General features: G+C 35.7%; 1 protein-coding gene across 1 annotated transcript; it reads right to left on the reverse strand.

The window, feature by feature from the left end:
• Nucleotides 1–378: 378 nt before the first annotated feature.
• On the reverse strand, nucleotides 379–10,918 carry slc25a23b (solute carrier family 25 member 23b; the record flags this gene model as incomplete). Its single annotated transcript, XM_081366579.1, has 10 exons — nucleotides 379–560; nucleotides 704–854; nucleotides 4,242–4,409; nucleotides 5,533–5,646; nucleotides 5,747–5,893; nucleotides 7,021–7,179; nucleotides 7,280–7,391; nucleotides 7,601–7,688; nucleotides 8,697–8,820; nucleotides 10,715–10,918. The coding sequence occupies 10 exons, from the start codon at nucleotides 10,916–10,918 to the stop codon at nucleotides 379–381; spliced, it is 1,449 nt and encodes a 482-aa protein (XP_081222705.1).
• Nucleotides 10,919–17,403: the final 6,485 nt, after the last annotated feature.

Here is a 17,403-nt window from a genome sequence, read left to right on the forward strand (position 1 = left end):
TTTTTTACCCCACATTTATAATTACGCCAATGAAATTACATTCCACGTAAAATGAAGCACTATGTACGGTGTTCACCTTTGAAGATAAGAAGCTGTTTATAGTGCACAATAAACCTGAGATCTACAAGCTGCCAGTCAAAGAGAAACATACTCTAAACACAACCATTGTTCTTAACGATTGCCTCAGCCCAAAACTGTCTTTTCATCCTATTGAAGTGTAAATTGCAATGGGAATGTAATTGTTTATGATGTAGAGTAGGTTTTTAGGTCATTCATTGACTATGTTTTCCTTATCCTGTTCTCTAGGGGTCCTCTGTGCCTCCCTAATGCTCCTTTTTTAATACAGGTTCTCTCTTTCTTTTTCACTCTGATTCTGCCTTAGGATCCCACTCCCAGTGCTTTCTTCATATGCTCATAAACCACATAAGAGATGCTAACAGCAGGAATGACTTTGAGGAAATTGGGGGCAATGCCACGGTAAAGTCCAGAAACGCCTTCGTGGGACACAATGTGCTTGAACTGGCCAACCATTGACAGCTGTGGAACACCATCTACTGAAGCTATCCAGAAGAAAGGGAGGAGTGAGGTTATATTTTAATTTAAAATATTTTCATTCTTGTGAACATTTATTATGGGTTTCATAAAAAAAAAAAAAAATCATTCACAACATAATCAGAATAACATTGCATTTCCTCTCGCTCACCCTGAGCCTGCATGCGTGTGCGGATTAAAGCCAGCGGGTAACTAGCCAGTTGCCCACATGTGCTGGACACAGTGCCGCATGCGAGCAGCACAAAAACCCCTGGATCAGCTGAGCCCATGCAGTACCTCTGTAGCCAAGCGTTCTTTAGAGTCTGTCAAAATAACAGAGAATATGGAGGGATATAAATATGTTTCCAATATTTTTTATATATATATTTCAAAATATAATATTATACAAAAATAATATTGTTTATATATATGTTATCTATACATATATATGGATCTATTCACTGCAGCTGTAGATTTATTAAATACAAACTCAAACAAAATACTCAGAACACATCTACTCGAAACATGAACGAAACAACCAGAAACACTGGGCTTAAATAAAAGCCGAAAGCAGCAGAGATGTCATAAAAGTCTTAAATTTGTTTGTCATGTTGTCTTAAATAAAGGGACAGTAAGTGGGATTTTCTCCCATCTAGTGGTGAAATTGTATTTTGCAATCAAATGAATAGTGCTCTCTAGCGCCTCGCATTTTCAAATGTGTGTTGCATCTACGGTAGCCATTATGTACCAAAAAGCTATGACAGGATGTCCTCTAATAGCACTTCATCGAGTTTTCCTTCGGGTGAACTGGTTTGTTATTTTAAACAAACTACAACTTGACACAACGAACAAACGAATGTTACAGTTTTGAACAAACAAAACTTACAACCTTGTTTATAGGGCCTTCTCTACTTTACTCAATAGTAGAGATACTACTTTGATACTATACCTTGAAATGTTGGGGTTTTTTTTATTTAATTTTTGATGTGCACAAATAAATGACAGGTAGGCTACCATAAGATTTTCTTCTTGCTGTTCCTTTTTTTTTTCGTTCATGCATGTTACGAATGCATGCATGAATGAATGAAACATTTATGTATGACTTGAGCAATAAATAAATAAATAAATAAATAAATGTATCAATTTTCAATACCACAGGGAAGAACTTATAGGCCTACTGTCATATAGATATTTTTATCTATTATTTTCTTATTTTTTTGTCCATCCATTTAAAATCTAGGAAATCATTACTTTCTTCTGAAGAGATCACTTTACATAATGACATATTCAATTAAGGCGTTTTATTCATATATAAACATTGCTCAATTACCATTGCAAATCTCACCTAAATGTTTGCTCACTCAGTGTATGGGATAATTATTGGGATAATTATTGGGATAATGTGATAATTATTGGGATAATTTTGTTATAATTGCACAAGATAGCTTGTTTTTACTATATTTTATGTAGCCTAATAATTTCACAGTAAATCTCCAAATTAATGTAGAAACATCATAAAGACAGTATATTTCAAATAATTGTTTAAAGGCATATTTTTATGAATGAAGTGTTATTTGATTCTGATGTCACTGCTGCACTGTCACATGTGGATCCCACACGCGTCCCATTTTCTCACAACTCTTAACGTTCATTTAAGACTTTATTTAACTAATTTAAGACTGCTCGTATGAGGATACTCAAAGCGAAAGCGCGAAAGAGAAGTCGAGTCTGGCGTGCGTCGTGTCAGCATCACAGACAGCGCATTCTCTTTTGTATTTTCTCGCTTGCATGGTTAGAAGCATTTGCTTGAAGAAGAACGTGATTATATAATGTAACGCTAGCCAAAGGATGACAGAAAAAAATGCTGCTTTAATTGCGTTAAATATTTTTAACGTGTTAAAGTGAAAAACATTAATCGCACGCATTGCGTTGACAGCAGCACGGACATAACCGATGTGTTTATGTGAATGCGCGGCAAGACGGACGTTGTGACAATGTTTTCGTGTGTATTTGACTGTAAGCGCATCAATGAAAAATAGGCAGCTTTATGTGGACGCATTGGGAATAAGGCACGGGAATAAAATCAAACGCAAACGCAACCTCCGCAATTCAACGCCGAAAACTTATGATTTGCATTTTTATTATAAATTTGTGCGCATTATTTGTTGTTATTAGAGACTTCCGACGATCCGAGATTGATGGTAAAAAATTGTTTTTTTACACAGCACCCCTGCTCTCACCAGAAGCACCCCAGGGTGCCGCTTCACCCCGCTGGGAAACGCTGGTCTATATAGGCTAATAAAATAAAAAATAAAAAAAAAGCCTGTAATTAGACCTTAACATTGACTTACCTGTCGAGAAGAAAGCAGGAAACTTCAGCGTCTCTTTTGAAAGCTTTCTCCTGCATTAGCTATCCCGACATTATAATGACCCTTGTTTTTGTAATCTCCGATCACGTTTCCTTTTACGGTCTTATTGTGGACTTTTTCGACAAAGAGGACTCGTTATCCTGTGACTCCCGTGCAGTGCAGCCTTTAAACTTGCCGGGGCAGTGACAAAAGCGACTCTCTCTGCTCTGCTCCTTTTCTGCTGGTTTCAGTCACGTGACGCGGGCTCTGAACGAAAACGCGTTGTGGAAACGCGTTGGCCTAGTACTTTTTGTCCCTCTCTGCTATTATAGTTTTTCAAGATGGCGGAACTACATGGAAGCCTCCGTGGACCCTACCCGTCCTATGTATATAAAGATAATAAATTCTTCGTTTACGAGGATAAGTCAGATCATTGGCAGAGGTATTTGTACACCATTGAGGACATATTTATGAATAAAAATATTGATTTTAGATAATAAAATACCTAAAAAGTTACTTATTGTCCCTTTAAATAATCAGACAAACAAATCAATGAAATCAACGACAGGTGTAACTAATAATCAAACAATGAAAAACCATAGAAACGAACTGAAAACTACGACAAAAAACTAAAACATGCGACAAACCTACCCAAAACAGAAACAAACCCAAGGTTTTTTTTTTTTTTTTTTTTTTTTTTTTTAAATGGTAACAATATTGCACTACATATATATATATATATATATATATATATATATATATATATATATATATATATATATATATATATAGTTAGTTAGTTAGTTAGTATAGTATATATAGTTAATATAAGTTAGTTTTAACATATAAGTTAATTTTTATATATTTTAATATATTTTATAGAATTATTATAGTTATTTAATTGCAAAGCTGAATTTTCAGCATCGATTCGTCGGTTACATATAAGATTCTTCAGAAATTATTCTAATATGTTGATTTGTACTGCTTAATATTTTTGTGTAAAATGACTCTTTGATTGATTAATTTGATAGATACATTTCAAATGAAAAGCATTTATTTAAAATAGAAATCTTTTGTAATATTATAAATGTCTTCACTGTCACTTTTGATTAATTTAATGCGTCCTTGGCCAAATAAAACGTTTTTGTCACATGATAAACAATGTCATGGGGTTAATAAGACAATCACCTGAAAAAAGACCAGTGAGTTCTTAGAAAGAGAGAATTGCACAGCAACGTAAAATACGAAACATTTTATTTTACCAACCATTGCAACTGAGAATGATAAATTCTCATAGCCTGTCAGTGGCAGCAGGCATTCGCAACCACTTAAATGTGTTAAAATACGCACACACAGTCATACCTCATAAACAGCCAGATCAATGCCAGCATAAGGGATGATGCCAAGTGTGTTTGGCACATAGCCTTTGTAGAACGCTCTCACTCCTTCTTTACGCAGTATCTGTTTGGCACAGTCTGCCATGCCAGAATATTGTCCTGTCTTTCGGAGGGTTAGACGCGTCTTCAACACCTGGGAAGGAACAGAGTAAACATAGAAAGTTTAAAAAAAATTAAATAATTAAAGAGAATATTGAGAAATATAAGTTTGGAGGTGACTTTAACTTTAAGCTGCAGAAACTCCAAGATCTCTAAATAAATAAATAAATAGAAGATTTGTCTTCCAAAATGTGAACTGATCTGCCTCATTAAATAGTTACCAGAACCTAAAAAAAGAAACTTGTTTTCTTAAGCACACCAGGAATAGAAAGACAATCTGTATCTGTATTTGTTAACTAGGCCCAGCTCATTTTCGACTCTTTGAGCATTTAGAACAATACGAGTAAACAGGCAAACAGCAATTAGGAACAGCTTTGTTAAACAGCTTTCCCTGTTACATGATTCTCTATTGTTTGTACTTTACATTAGCAGCTGAAAAACTGCACTACTTAAGACAATAGGATACTTTTACTGCCAGACATTATATGAGTAAGACCATTAAAGTAATGTCGAAGCTGAATTTTTAGCATCACTACTCCTTGTCACATGATAATCATCATAATTCTAATATGATGATTTAATACTCAATAAACAATTCTGGTTATCAATGTTGAAAATAGTTGTGCTGCTTAATATTTTTGCAGAAACTGGGACACATTTTTTCAGGATTCTTAGATGAGTAGAAATTAAATTTCAAAAGAACAGCACTTATTTGAAATAGAAATCTTTTTTAACATTATAAATGTATATTTTACTGTACTAATGTCTATCTATCAATAATTATAATATCAGCTTGACAGCTTATACTGAAGTTTTTCAGTCCTATTTTGTCCATAGTCTAAAACTGGGACAGATCTTTTTTTATATATATATCTATCTACTTTATACAATTTCTGTAGAAGTGCATCTGATAAAAAAGACAATACATTTAGAAGTAAAGCAACTGAATTCTTCATGTCTTATCCTTATAAAGCCATTTAGTCTTGATGTAAATTTGTAGGCCAACCCAGAAGGCTAATTCAGGAAGGATTCAGGAATTCCTAATGGGTTTTTAGAATGCCGGTTTTTGATTTATGAGTGAAAAAAGGTCTGTGGTTACATTACTTATATAGTTGAAAACTGAAAGTCTCTTCATGTCTCTCACTTCCTCCTCTTACCTCCATGGGGTAGATGATGGTTTGAGCAGTAGCTCCAGCCAGTGAGCCAGCAATGAAACGTTCTTGAACCCTTAGAGAGCCACCTTCCCTACTGCCTCTGATCAGCCATTTGATCTACACAAGACATTTGAAATTGTTTTACTAATATTAGACAATATGCCACTAAAAACAGAGTGGTTTAAAATGTGTAGCTACTGTATTCTGATTTGTTTACCTGCTCATAAGCCATGAATTTGATAGCTGACTCCGGGGCAATTTTGAGGACGTTGATGCCATTGCCTCTCCAAAGGGACTTCAGTCCTCCCTCCTGCACCATTCCACGCAATCCACCCAACAAACTCACACCACTCGAGCCATGGACCTGTTGAAAACCCACTCAGTTCACACTCCTTTCATTACGAGTAATGTACTTTTCACAACTGCCAGTGCCCACAAAGGATTTATTGATTTCTGTTGAGTTTCTTTGATACAACAATAATTCATAGAGACAAAACTTCATTCTAACACTTTTAAAGAGGACTTATTATTATTTTTTACATTTTCAACTTTCTTTAGTGTGTAATGTTGTTGTTTGTACATATAAAGGTCTGCAAAGTTACAAAGCACAAAGTCACTACAAATTCAGATACTCCCTGTATCAGTAAGCACTATTTTTGAATCTGTCTTGAACTGTCTTGATCGTTTTCTTTCAGGAAGGAACATGTCACAATATCGCTCATTTAAATAATTTCCGCCCCAGGCATTTGCGAAAAAAAGGAGCAAGGCCTGGTTGAGTTGCGTTAAAGCTACACTGTGTAGGATTTTCTCCCATCTAGCGGTGAAATTGTTTGACTACCAACTGAATATTACTTTCTAGCCCCTCCCATTTGGAGGGCGTTTTAACTCCTACGGTGGCCGTATGATTTCAAATCTGCCGGCAGTCGTGAGTAATCTCCCCCTCGCATTCGTCACAGTGCCACTGAGTGTAAAAACGCAAAAGGCGAAGCTTGAATTTCCAGGTATGTCCCTCTTTGGCTAATGTATTTTCAAGATGGAGGCGCAACATGGCTGCCGCCATTCGAGCGACTCGCTCGTATGTATTCTAAATGCCAGATTCTACGTTTACGAGAATACTTGATTAGTTGGTGGAAGTAATTACACATTAATGAGCACATATCATTTTGAAAGAACAAAGTGTTTTTTTGCTAAGAATCAACAAAAATGACAGTGTAGCTTTAATGATGTGTTGAAATTCGCGGTTATGGTAAGGGGCGTGACATTTTCAAAACACACTTAAAGTGTTTGTTGACCAGCTGACCAATCAAAGCGGAGGGGCTTCATAAAGACATGAACTAAACAGAACATTGCTGACAGACTGGGAGGAGAGGTGCTGCAACAAGGTAATGTTTTTTGAACATTCAAACATGAAAAACTATTTTAGTTGAGCCCAAAAATAAAATCAAGCATTGTAAAAGGGCATAATCTGGCCTCTTTAAGAACTGACTGAACCTGAAGGAAAACTTTAAGACGATCCAGAGGAGCAGTTCCTGTTCGCGAAACGGCTCCTGCCATTGCCCCGGCCACCAACTGTCTCCACACCACACCTGAACGCCGCTCCTTCTCCGAAAACTCATCTGGCACCGTCAGTTGTTCTCCAATGTCCAACATCTGACACACAAACATTACAGATTCAAAAGACAGATGAAGTTTACATTCTAAAATATATATGAATATCAAGCCTAATTTCTAAAAAGAGCTGGAAGTAAACCAGAGAGTGTTTCCAGTAGTGGGCAATGTCCTCCATGTTGTGCAAGGGGTTAAACAGGAAGTGGTCTCGCCACTCATTCCAGTCAATGGTCATAGTGCCGTCTCTGTCTATGCTGACACACAAAAAGGAATATAGAATAGTTAAAACAAGCTTTTTCTATGCCTATTGAAACTGTGTGACTCAACACATGTGGGCTTCACAGAAACATCTTAAAGTCTTCTGAAAACACAGCCAGAGTGGGAGGTAGGTGTGTACATGACATTGATCAAGCAATAAAAAAATTAAAGCACAGTGTTTTGTGAAAAGCTGACGTGCTCTAACCTTTGCAGGATTCTGGAGGCCTGCTCTGTGGACACATTCACTCCAAGACTGTGCAAGGAGAGTTGAATTTCTGCAACATCTATGTGACCTGAGGTCATAAAATACTTTAATTCTTATTCTATATATAGACCGCAGAGGATATACTATTGTTCAAAATTTGGGGTCAGTAAGATTTTTTGAAAGAGATCTCTTATGAAGTGAAGTGAAGAGCTGCCTTTATTTAAACAGAAATACAACAAATAAATAAAAAATACAGTGAAACTCTGAAATATTATTACAATTCAAAATAACTTTTATTTTTATTTTTATATATTTTAAAATGTAATTTATTCCAGTGATGTCAAAGCTGAATTTTCAGCATCATTACTCCAGTCTTCACTGTCACATGATCCTTCAGAAATCATTCTAATATGATGATTTGTTGCTCAAGAAATATTTCTTATTATTATCAATGTTTTAAACAGTTGTGCTGCTTAATAGTTTTGAAAAAAAACGTGATTCATTTTTGGATTGTTTGACAAACAGAAAGTTCAAAAGAACAGCAGTTGTTTAAAATAGACGTCTTGGTTACACTTTCTTTTGATAGTTCACTTTAGATATACTATTTACTATAAGTAACTTAAGAGCTACATGTCAACTAACTCTCATTAGAGTATTATTAGAGATTAATATTTAGATTGATTAGATTGACACATTCACTTGAAAATGAACTTATTGTCAGTAGAATGTCTGTTGAGGGATCATCTAAATAAGGTGTTAGCAGATATTAAGCAGACAGTCTGCTAATACTCTAATGAGAGTAGGCTGACATGTAGTTGCAAAGTTATTTATAGTTAGTAGAATGACTAAAGTGGACAATCGAAATTAATCGGACAATATTAATTTATCTTTTTCTCAAAAAAATCTAATTTCTGACCCCAAACTTTTGAATGATACTATGACGACATATACTAGGCAAAGACACACAAAAGTTATATTAACACTTTAAAAGCAATAGTGCAAAAAGGAAATGTGCATTTTCAGTAAAGTATTGTGAGGTAGCAGTTACAGTGATGTTGTGTGTTAACATTATAATGTGTGAAAGGATAATGCAGACCATCGTTGTTGCGGTCCAGGCTGTGGAACATAAGTCGGAGCTCTTTCTCGTGTGTGCGCAGATACCGTGTGAACTCCTCAATGTCCAGCTGGCCGTCATGATTGGTGTCACTCACACGTACAATCTGAGGGGTGGAGGGGGCGGAAAGTGCAGTTAAGGGCAAGATTGTGAGGGTTTGATGGAGGAGTTATATGTGGACTTGATTTAACACTGCATCTGTGGTCATACCCGTGAATGAGGAACAAAGGAAACTAACAGAAAGCAAATGGAGAGAGAGAAAGAGGCATTGCTCTGAGCTTATAGATGCAAGGTTGTGCAAAGCCCTGCCAGTAGTCTGGCGGCTCCAATCGCAAACACATTGTGAACAAGAGCTAATCTCTCTTCTTACATCACAGCACATGACTAACACAGTCACACAACCCAACAGCACAGACGTACCACTGGCATACAATGTTGCTCCAAGTTACTTTCTTAATGGCACTTTCATGGTTTCATCTTAGGACCCGATGTGTATCCTTAACTACCTGCTGAAGAAATCGTCACAACACAACATATGCACTGTTTTTCAAGTCGCTTTGGCAAGAACGAGGCTGTTCACAACAGGAGTAAAAATTTAAATGTTGGTGCTCTATATTTTGTGCTGCAAGTTTAATAAAAATGGAAATTTGATTATGATCTCACATGTTTATCAGCACTGTTTAATTTGGGCATCAATTTAAATTTTGCACTTATCTCAACTCAAGTTGAAATGCCAACCAGTGATTATTGTTCTGCATGTATCAAGTCAACAAATATACTGCAGTCTTGTAAAAGATGGTTTCAGTGGAACCAATAAGTATACAGACCATAAGATTATCAGTGAATAAATGGTCAATATTTCAAACTCTTTCCCTTGTCAGTGTGTTGATCAAGTGCACTATCAAGTGCACTTACAGTCCCTGAACTCAAGCAGCCTAACCCAGTGGTGCAGATTTATTTCTGCTGTTTATGGCATATGATTGGATCATTATATAACATTCTAAAATAGCAGCGCCACACATTTTGTTTCAACATCTGTAGCTCTGTTATTTTGCACCATGTGCCTAAAATGTTTATAACTAGCCTATCTCGTATTTGTCTTCTATGTGTTAAAATATTTTTGTAAATGTACAAGCTCTGCCTAAACTATGTAAATTAATTTTAAAAACAAAAGTGCAGAATTGGACCACAAAACCAACATTAGGCTAATTTAAATTGTGTCAGTGCATCAATTTGAATAATTTCATTTACTATATATAAAAAAGAATAACAATGTGCATGTTTTATTTTGTGCAATATTTTATGCTTCCAAGTTTATCTAGAGGTGTTATTCAACATTCCCCATCTGGTCAGCTAGACACTTCTTATTTTTGAACATGTAGGCCTGTTGTCCAACACTATATTCAATTCTACGCTGAGATAATTATGTTACTTGAAGTTACTTGAAAATTAATTAACCACAATCCATTTTGTGATTACAGAAGTTATGTTCTGTATTTCAGAACTTACGTTCTTCATTTAAAACAAGTTACTGAGGAAAAATAAAACGAAATATGATGCAGTTTACAAGTTTATTTATGTCTATTAATACAAATTTATTAATTTAAATAATTTTTTAAAGTATTTTTGCATCTATCTATCTATCTATCTATCTATCTATCTATCTATCTAAGCCCATGGTCCCCTGATTGAGAACCACAAGGTTACATTTAAGACGTCACATCTCGCCCTGCTTTACAACACTTTCAGGTCTGTCCTACACAAGCAACAACATTAGTCTGGAGGTTTGTCAATATTCAGTGTGGAAAGTCTAACTCTTAAATAAATTACACGGGATCATTTGTCCTTGGTCGAAGACACAGCAGTACTCCTGCTGAAAGTAAGCTTGGTTCTCGTTTGGTCTTATCAAAAATGGTATGCTGAGGTTTCAGATGTTTCCCATTCATCATAACTTGGCTACAGCAGTTTAGGGTGAACAACTATTAACGTCCCGGACCCACCTCGTCCACCTCACTGCGAAGGATCCCCCGTGCGGTTAATCCGGTGCGCAGTTCATTCACGTCAATCCTCCCATCTTTATTCAGATCCAGCTGATCGAACAGTTCTGCCCATCGCTTCTCCCGCTCTGGATCGGACACCCCGTTATCTTGACAGCGAGCCCATGTCCAACATGAAGAAGGGAACCGAGTTCTCGCTTCGCCCATATGAAACAGCTGTCGGTGAAAACGGGCCAAATTTGTCCTCGAGAATCAGAGCTGTGATAGGCAGTGGATCTGCATCCTCTCAAATACGGGTGCTTCTTCAGGAAAGACCACTTTGAGGATTTGTGGATTGAGGTAAATCAAAAACTCCTGCTTCTAAAAGAGCCTATAGCCTCGTTCACCTGTCAAAAGTCCCGAAACAGTGTAGGTTATATTTAAATGAAGCGTTTAAACGGGCGCACAATATCAGCAGCGCGCTGCTCCACTGTAGCCCGTTCCGATTACGACAGAGTTAATCCAGGAAGTATTAAACCTCTGCCCCTCTGGCTAGAATAATAATAATCCCCGTGACCGTGACTGTTTCATCCCTTCTCTCAAACCCAGGTCCACCAACCTGTTCTGGCCTGAGCTCAGATGACATCAAGAGCAAGCGCGTCGCCGCACCGGTTATAGCTATACCGCATCTCAGTGCGACGGAGAGACCCGCATATAAACGCTTAATTATTGCTCACACATGCGCTTAATTTACAGTTAACGTCTTCTGCTCATTTAATCGCTCCTCTCTCTCTCTCTGTGGTGTGCAGAATGAGCGCCGTCGCCGCTGGGTGCACAAATCGCATAAGGGAAGGGCTGGGTGTCCCAACTCTATTAGCGCCTCGAGGAGCGATCGCATGTCATTGATTGCTGTTACGTGCAGTGTTCAGATTATTCACTGGCTTCCTTCACGTCGTTCTGTTTCTGATGGGTTTGTTCGTCTCGTGCGTCGCGGAAGTCTTGGCACTTCGCTACCAGTCATTTTTTAGTTTAATACAAACCTTTAATAAAATATGATAGGCTACTTCTTTTTTTTTTGTACAGACTGTCAGGCTACTGATCGACTGACGGTGCTTCGGCAGCGTGTTGCTACCTCTTCAGGTGAAACGTATTACATAATATTTCTTACTTTTTTTTTTTTTTGTATTAGCACTGTTAAAACGCTAAATTATTATAGGCCTACAGTATGCAATATATTATCATAAAATAAAGTGTATATTTAGGGGAGAGTGAGTACGGTTGCAACACTTTTAGCATTTACTTGAGTTTCTCAGAGACTGTTTGTATTGGAAAGCCAAAAATGTAATACAATATATAGGCTTACCCACATTGGTCAGCTACCCACTCACACTGTTGCTACATATGATAATACTTGAATAGATAAAGTCAGATGTTGCAACTGACCTCGTAACAGGGGAGGGCTGCAACATTCATGATAACATGTATCCTAATAAAATCATTCTGTAAATGTATTTATTTTACTTCTGCACAGACAGGGTCTTCACTAAGTTAAACAGGCTGTATAAAGACAAAGACTTGTAAAAGGAAGAAAAAATTTTTTTTCAAGTAACAACCAGGTTTTGGTAAATTATTACAATACATTTGAAGTAGGCTACATGTTGCAACTGTCCCTACACTGGCAGCCATGATAAAATTTGCTATGTCAGCTTGACACAACTTTGACACATGCAATGCCTTTTAGAAGCTTAGAAAACACTGACTAAAATGATATGACTTAACAATGCTTCACGCAAACAGTTTAGACAGTATGAAAAGAAATCTGATCATAAATAAATTACTTTTTTAACATGAAATTTCTTTTTTTGCAGAAGGAATGATCACATGTGGCTGCTTTCCTCCAGGTTAGAGGTTCCAGGTCCTGATTAGAGAAATAAGCCATATCGCAACCGCCCACTCTCCAAGATGTTGATACAGGAACATGTTGTAGGCTATTTAATATAATGCTATCATGTTTTTTTGGGCTGTTGGGGTAAACGGGAACGCATAAATTATACCTATTTGTTTTAGTTTCACTAGAAGTATAACCAGCTATAACGACTTCCGCTTCTGAGAACCCCAGACATATGAAAAGTTTCCATCCATCCTTTGATTGAAAACCCTGGAACTGTCCTCATTCTGTGTCAAAAGATGGGGAATCTCTGCAGAGCAATCATCCAATAAAACAGAACGAAAGTGCAATCTAATGGCATTAATCAAAAGCCAACTGAATTTTTATACAATGAACATTGCAACTTTTTTTTGTCTTTTATCAGGCAAACTGTTTTTGAACAGTTTAATGCACAATATGCTTTGCTGAATAGAGTGTGCTTAGGGTGCATGACGTACATCCTCTTTAGTGATGCTATGATGAGATGAATGGAAACTACTGAGTCAACACTTGAAGGATAGTTCAAGATTAGAAGGAACCCATGGAGGATTTTGTTGTGACGATAAGGATGTCAATGTCAATCAAAGACTGACTGTTAGAAATATAATTTACCATTTATTGATGTTATGTAATTTGTGTTAATAATACTAATATTTTTATTACTATTACATTTAATGTCAAATAGCAACAATAAGGTTATACATGATATAGTTTTATAGTGGATTCAATTATTATCATGCAAAACGTACAACATAATAGACCAATGGTCCTTACAGGCCGCTTAGATTTCTGTCATAATTGATTGTGCAGTGTGAATGGCAAAGAGTCAATAGCTCTGCTTTTAAATTTGGTCATTTACAGTCTAGTTCACTATAGACAACAATTGACCATTTCAAATAACAGCCTATACAGTCATAAACAGCAATGCTTTTATACTAAACTATTATGGCAAGCCGTTTTAACTTTTATTCATTTCCAGGATACTAATTCTTGATATCAACAATTCAATTTTTACTAGTTAAAATGATAGTTATTGATATCAGGAATTAGATTTCTACTATAACAATGGTAATTTTTGATATCAGAAATTACATTTCCACTAGTAACAATGCTAATTCTTGATATCAACAATTTAATTTCAACTAGTAAAAACTATAATTCTTGATATCTGTAATTGTATTTCACTAGTGAAATGTCACCATAGGCTACCATTCAAAATCCATTGTTGATATCAAGAATTGATTTCTTACTTCAGAAATCAGAAATACAATTCTTACTAGTAAAAACCTTTATTTTTAATATCAAGAATTAAACTGTCACTAGTTGAAATGTCTATTCTTGATATCAACAATTGAATTGCTACTAGTAACAATGTTCATTTTTGATATCAATAATTCAGTTTTCACTAGTGACAATGTTAATTTCTGATATCATGAATGTGATTGTTACTAGTAAGAAAGCCATTTTAGATATCTGAAATAATATTGATATCAGAAATACATTTTTACTAGCAATTCAGTTGTTGATATCAAGAATAGACATTTCAACTAGTGACAATTGAATTCTTGATATCAGTAATTCGCATTTTTACTAGTAACAATGTAATTATTGATATCAAAAATTATATTTCTACTAATAAGAAATCAATTCTTGATATCAACAATTGATTTTGAATGGCAGCCTATTTCACTAGTGAAAATATAATTACAGATATCAAAAAATTAAAGTGTTGATATCAACAATTACATTTTTGATATTAAGAATTAAATGGTTGACATAAAAAAAATGTAATTGTTGATATCAACAATTCGTATCCTGGAAATGAATAAAAGTTAAAACGGCTTGCCATAAAACTATAGGGTGTTTTGTGCTGTGTATTTCTGAGCCATACTAAGCTCTCATTTACAAACGTTTAGTTTATTGTGATGTTGAAAGGAGAAAGTACAAAGGTAGACTTCAAGTGCAATCCCATGCACTGTAAAAAAAAAACAAAAAAAAAACAGTTGCTGCCTTAAATTTCTAAGTATAATCAACTTGGATATTTAAGTCATTTCAACTTAAATCACATTAAACTGACTTAAAAATGTTATATATCTTATTTTGATGAGTTAAAGAAATGTAAAAACATATGTTGTCATAAGTTATTGATCATATATTTTTTCACCATGAAAAAAATATTTCTCTCAATCACACTCCAGACTCCCACAAAACCATTTGAAGGACTTCATACTACACTCCAGTTATTTTTTAATGTGTCATGGTTACATCATCACCACTGTCGACCAGACAGAACACTCAGTCACATCAAAAGACAAAGGGACATGAAATATAATGTGTATAGTGCTTTGCAGGCAGATATGATTTTGTCTGTTCCCTTTAGCGTGTATCCAGGGCAACCTCCTGGCATTGGATATCACCTGTGAGCGGAGACACACGCAGACTGAACAAACAGAGCATTTTAGTATTCATGAATCTGTGTTAATCATTCATAGAGAATTTATGAATCTTACATCATTAAAGTTATAAACTAGATTTGCTTCCAGTTAAATCCCTTTTTAGCAAACAAAGGTTCGGTACTTAAATGGTCCAGAGATAATATTGTGCAGATTTCCTGGTACAGGTAATTCATTTACATAAATAATATTTCTGAAATATGTAACAGTACAATTAGCCTGAAGGTAATGGATGAATTTATGAATAGTGAGAACAAGAAGTGCATCCCTCATTTGGCCAGGGCCATTAGATTCACATGGCCCGAGGCAAAAATGTTATGGGTGGGCTTCCTCTCTCCCCTGGGCTCAGTGAGTTGGCTGATATGCAGGACTTTAGTGAACTTTAGTGAAAATCCATAAAAAAGGAGAGACACTACACATAAGAAAAACACACTAACACACAAATTAAGAGACTCAAAATTTGCCTGAGCCTTATGGCAGAGACAAACTGAAGCTGTTTACTGTGGTCAAAATGATGTCACTCACGTATGCACAACTCAGGTGATCCATGGCCACATTCAAAGCAGGATAAAAAAATAATAATAGCAGTTGTGCATGTATCTGATCCTCCTCTCAGAGTGTAAAATCGGTCTGTTTGCTGTTTACTGCCTCTAAATTAGCCAAATTGTTCAAAAACAAACCAAAAGTGATAATTGTCCACAATCAGCACATATTTACAAAGAAATAAAGAACTGCACTGGGATGGTATAGCTATTACATAATTGGCCACAAGGTGGATCTAACAGTTCAAATTTTCTGGATTTTCTGTAAAAGCTTAGATCCTCAGTTTGTGACTAATTATTTTGTGACAATATTGTGGGAGAGATGAACAGTTTCAAGCAATTTTATATCAACAAACCTCAAGTGTAATGTCTCAGCTTTAAAAAAAAAAAAAGTCGGGGGTCATTCTTTTTTTTTTTTTTTTTTTTTTTTTTTGAAGAAATTAATTCTTTTAGTCAGCAATGATGCATTAAATTGACCATAAGTGACAGTAAAGACTTTTACATCGTTACAAATTTCTGTTTCAAATAAATGCTGTGCTATCATGTTTTACACAAAAAAAAAAAAAAAAAAAAATTTAGCTGCACAAGTGTTTTCAACATTGATAATAATAAGAAATGTTTCGGCATATATTCATGATTTCTGAAGGGTCATGTGACACTGAAGACTGAAGATTATTGAAATAATAGTAATGATGCTGAAAATTCAGCGTTGACATCACAGGGATAAATTCTACTGAAAATATATTACGACAATTATATTACAAAAACAATTTCAAATATATTAATCTTTAAAAAGTTTTTAAATAATATTATTTTAAATTGCAAGAATATTTCACAATATATTTGTTTTTATTGCAGTATTTTTGGCTGAAAATGCCTGCCAACTTGTAGTACTAACTACCTGATTTTCTTCTGCATTCAGTAAGACTGTGGAAAATGTAGACCTAAAAATCAATGGTGAGTATTTGAATACATAAAACACAGGGAAAATGCTACATAAAAAAAATAGAGCTTAAAAGTGTAGCTAATGGACCCGAGAGCAATGGAAAAGATAATGAATTGAGAAAAAAAAATCCCCCTTGATTATCAACAGAGTTTTGCACAGTAGCCTCAGCAGGGGTTCGTAAGCAGACTGGATGGAGAAGTTCTGCCTTTCATCCAAAGTGTTCTCTGAGGGGAGAGAGGAGATGAAACATGCCTAAGGGAGCCTGTGAGGCTGGGCTAATCTGGAGCATCAGTGAGGAAATTGAGGCCTGCTGATTACCATGCTGCTGCCTCTCTCTCATTATCTCCCTCCTCATTTAACAGCCCTCGGCCCTCAAAGCTCCTCAGCATGAGTGGGTGAGAGACTGTTTCAACTGCAGGCTCTTCACACACTCTGTTCCCACAGCCCTCACTTTTTAAAATGCCAAGTGCTCTTTTAAGAAGCTCAAATGGAGATCCAGTGCTTCTGAATTACAAAATTGGCTGTCCAGCAGCATTTAAGGAAGCTGCTTGATCTTGTTTGTTTTCTTTTCATCAGGAAAAAGTACAAATCTAAGACTTTTTTTTTTTTGTATAATAATATCAATGAAGTGTCTAAAATGTTATTTTTAGACTCTGACCAGGAGGTGGCGGTAATGAACTGGAATTTCCTCACTTGAATGCCTCCGCTTTGGATTACATTTAGAAAAGGGAGGGCTAAGTTCCAGGCAAACCATTAAGTTGACTTATGACCTTCATTATTGACTTTATTATTTTGCATGCTGCTTTTGCAATCCATCAGCAACACTTGGCATGACTTTGCTGTGT

This window comes from Scardinius erythrophthalmus (assembly GCF_964197995.2).
Source record: "Scardinius erythrophthalmus genome assembly, chromosome: 1".
In the NCBI taxonomy this organism is placed as follows: Eukaryota; Metazoa; Chordata; class Actinopteri; order Cypriniformes; family Leuciscidae; genus Scardinius; species Scardinius erythrophthalmus.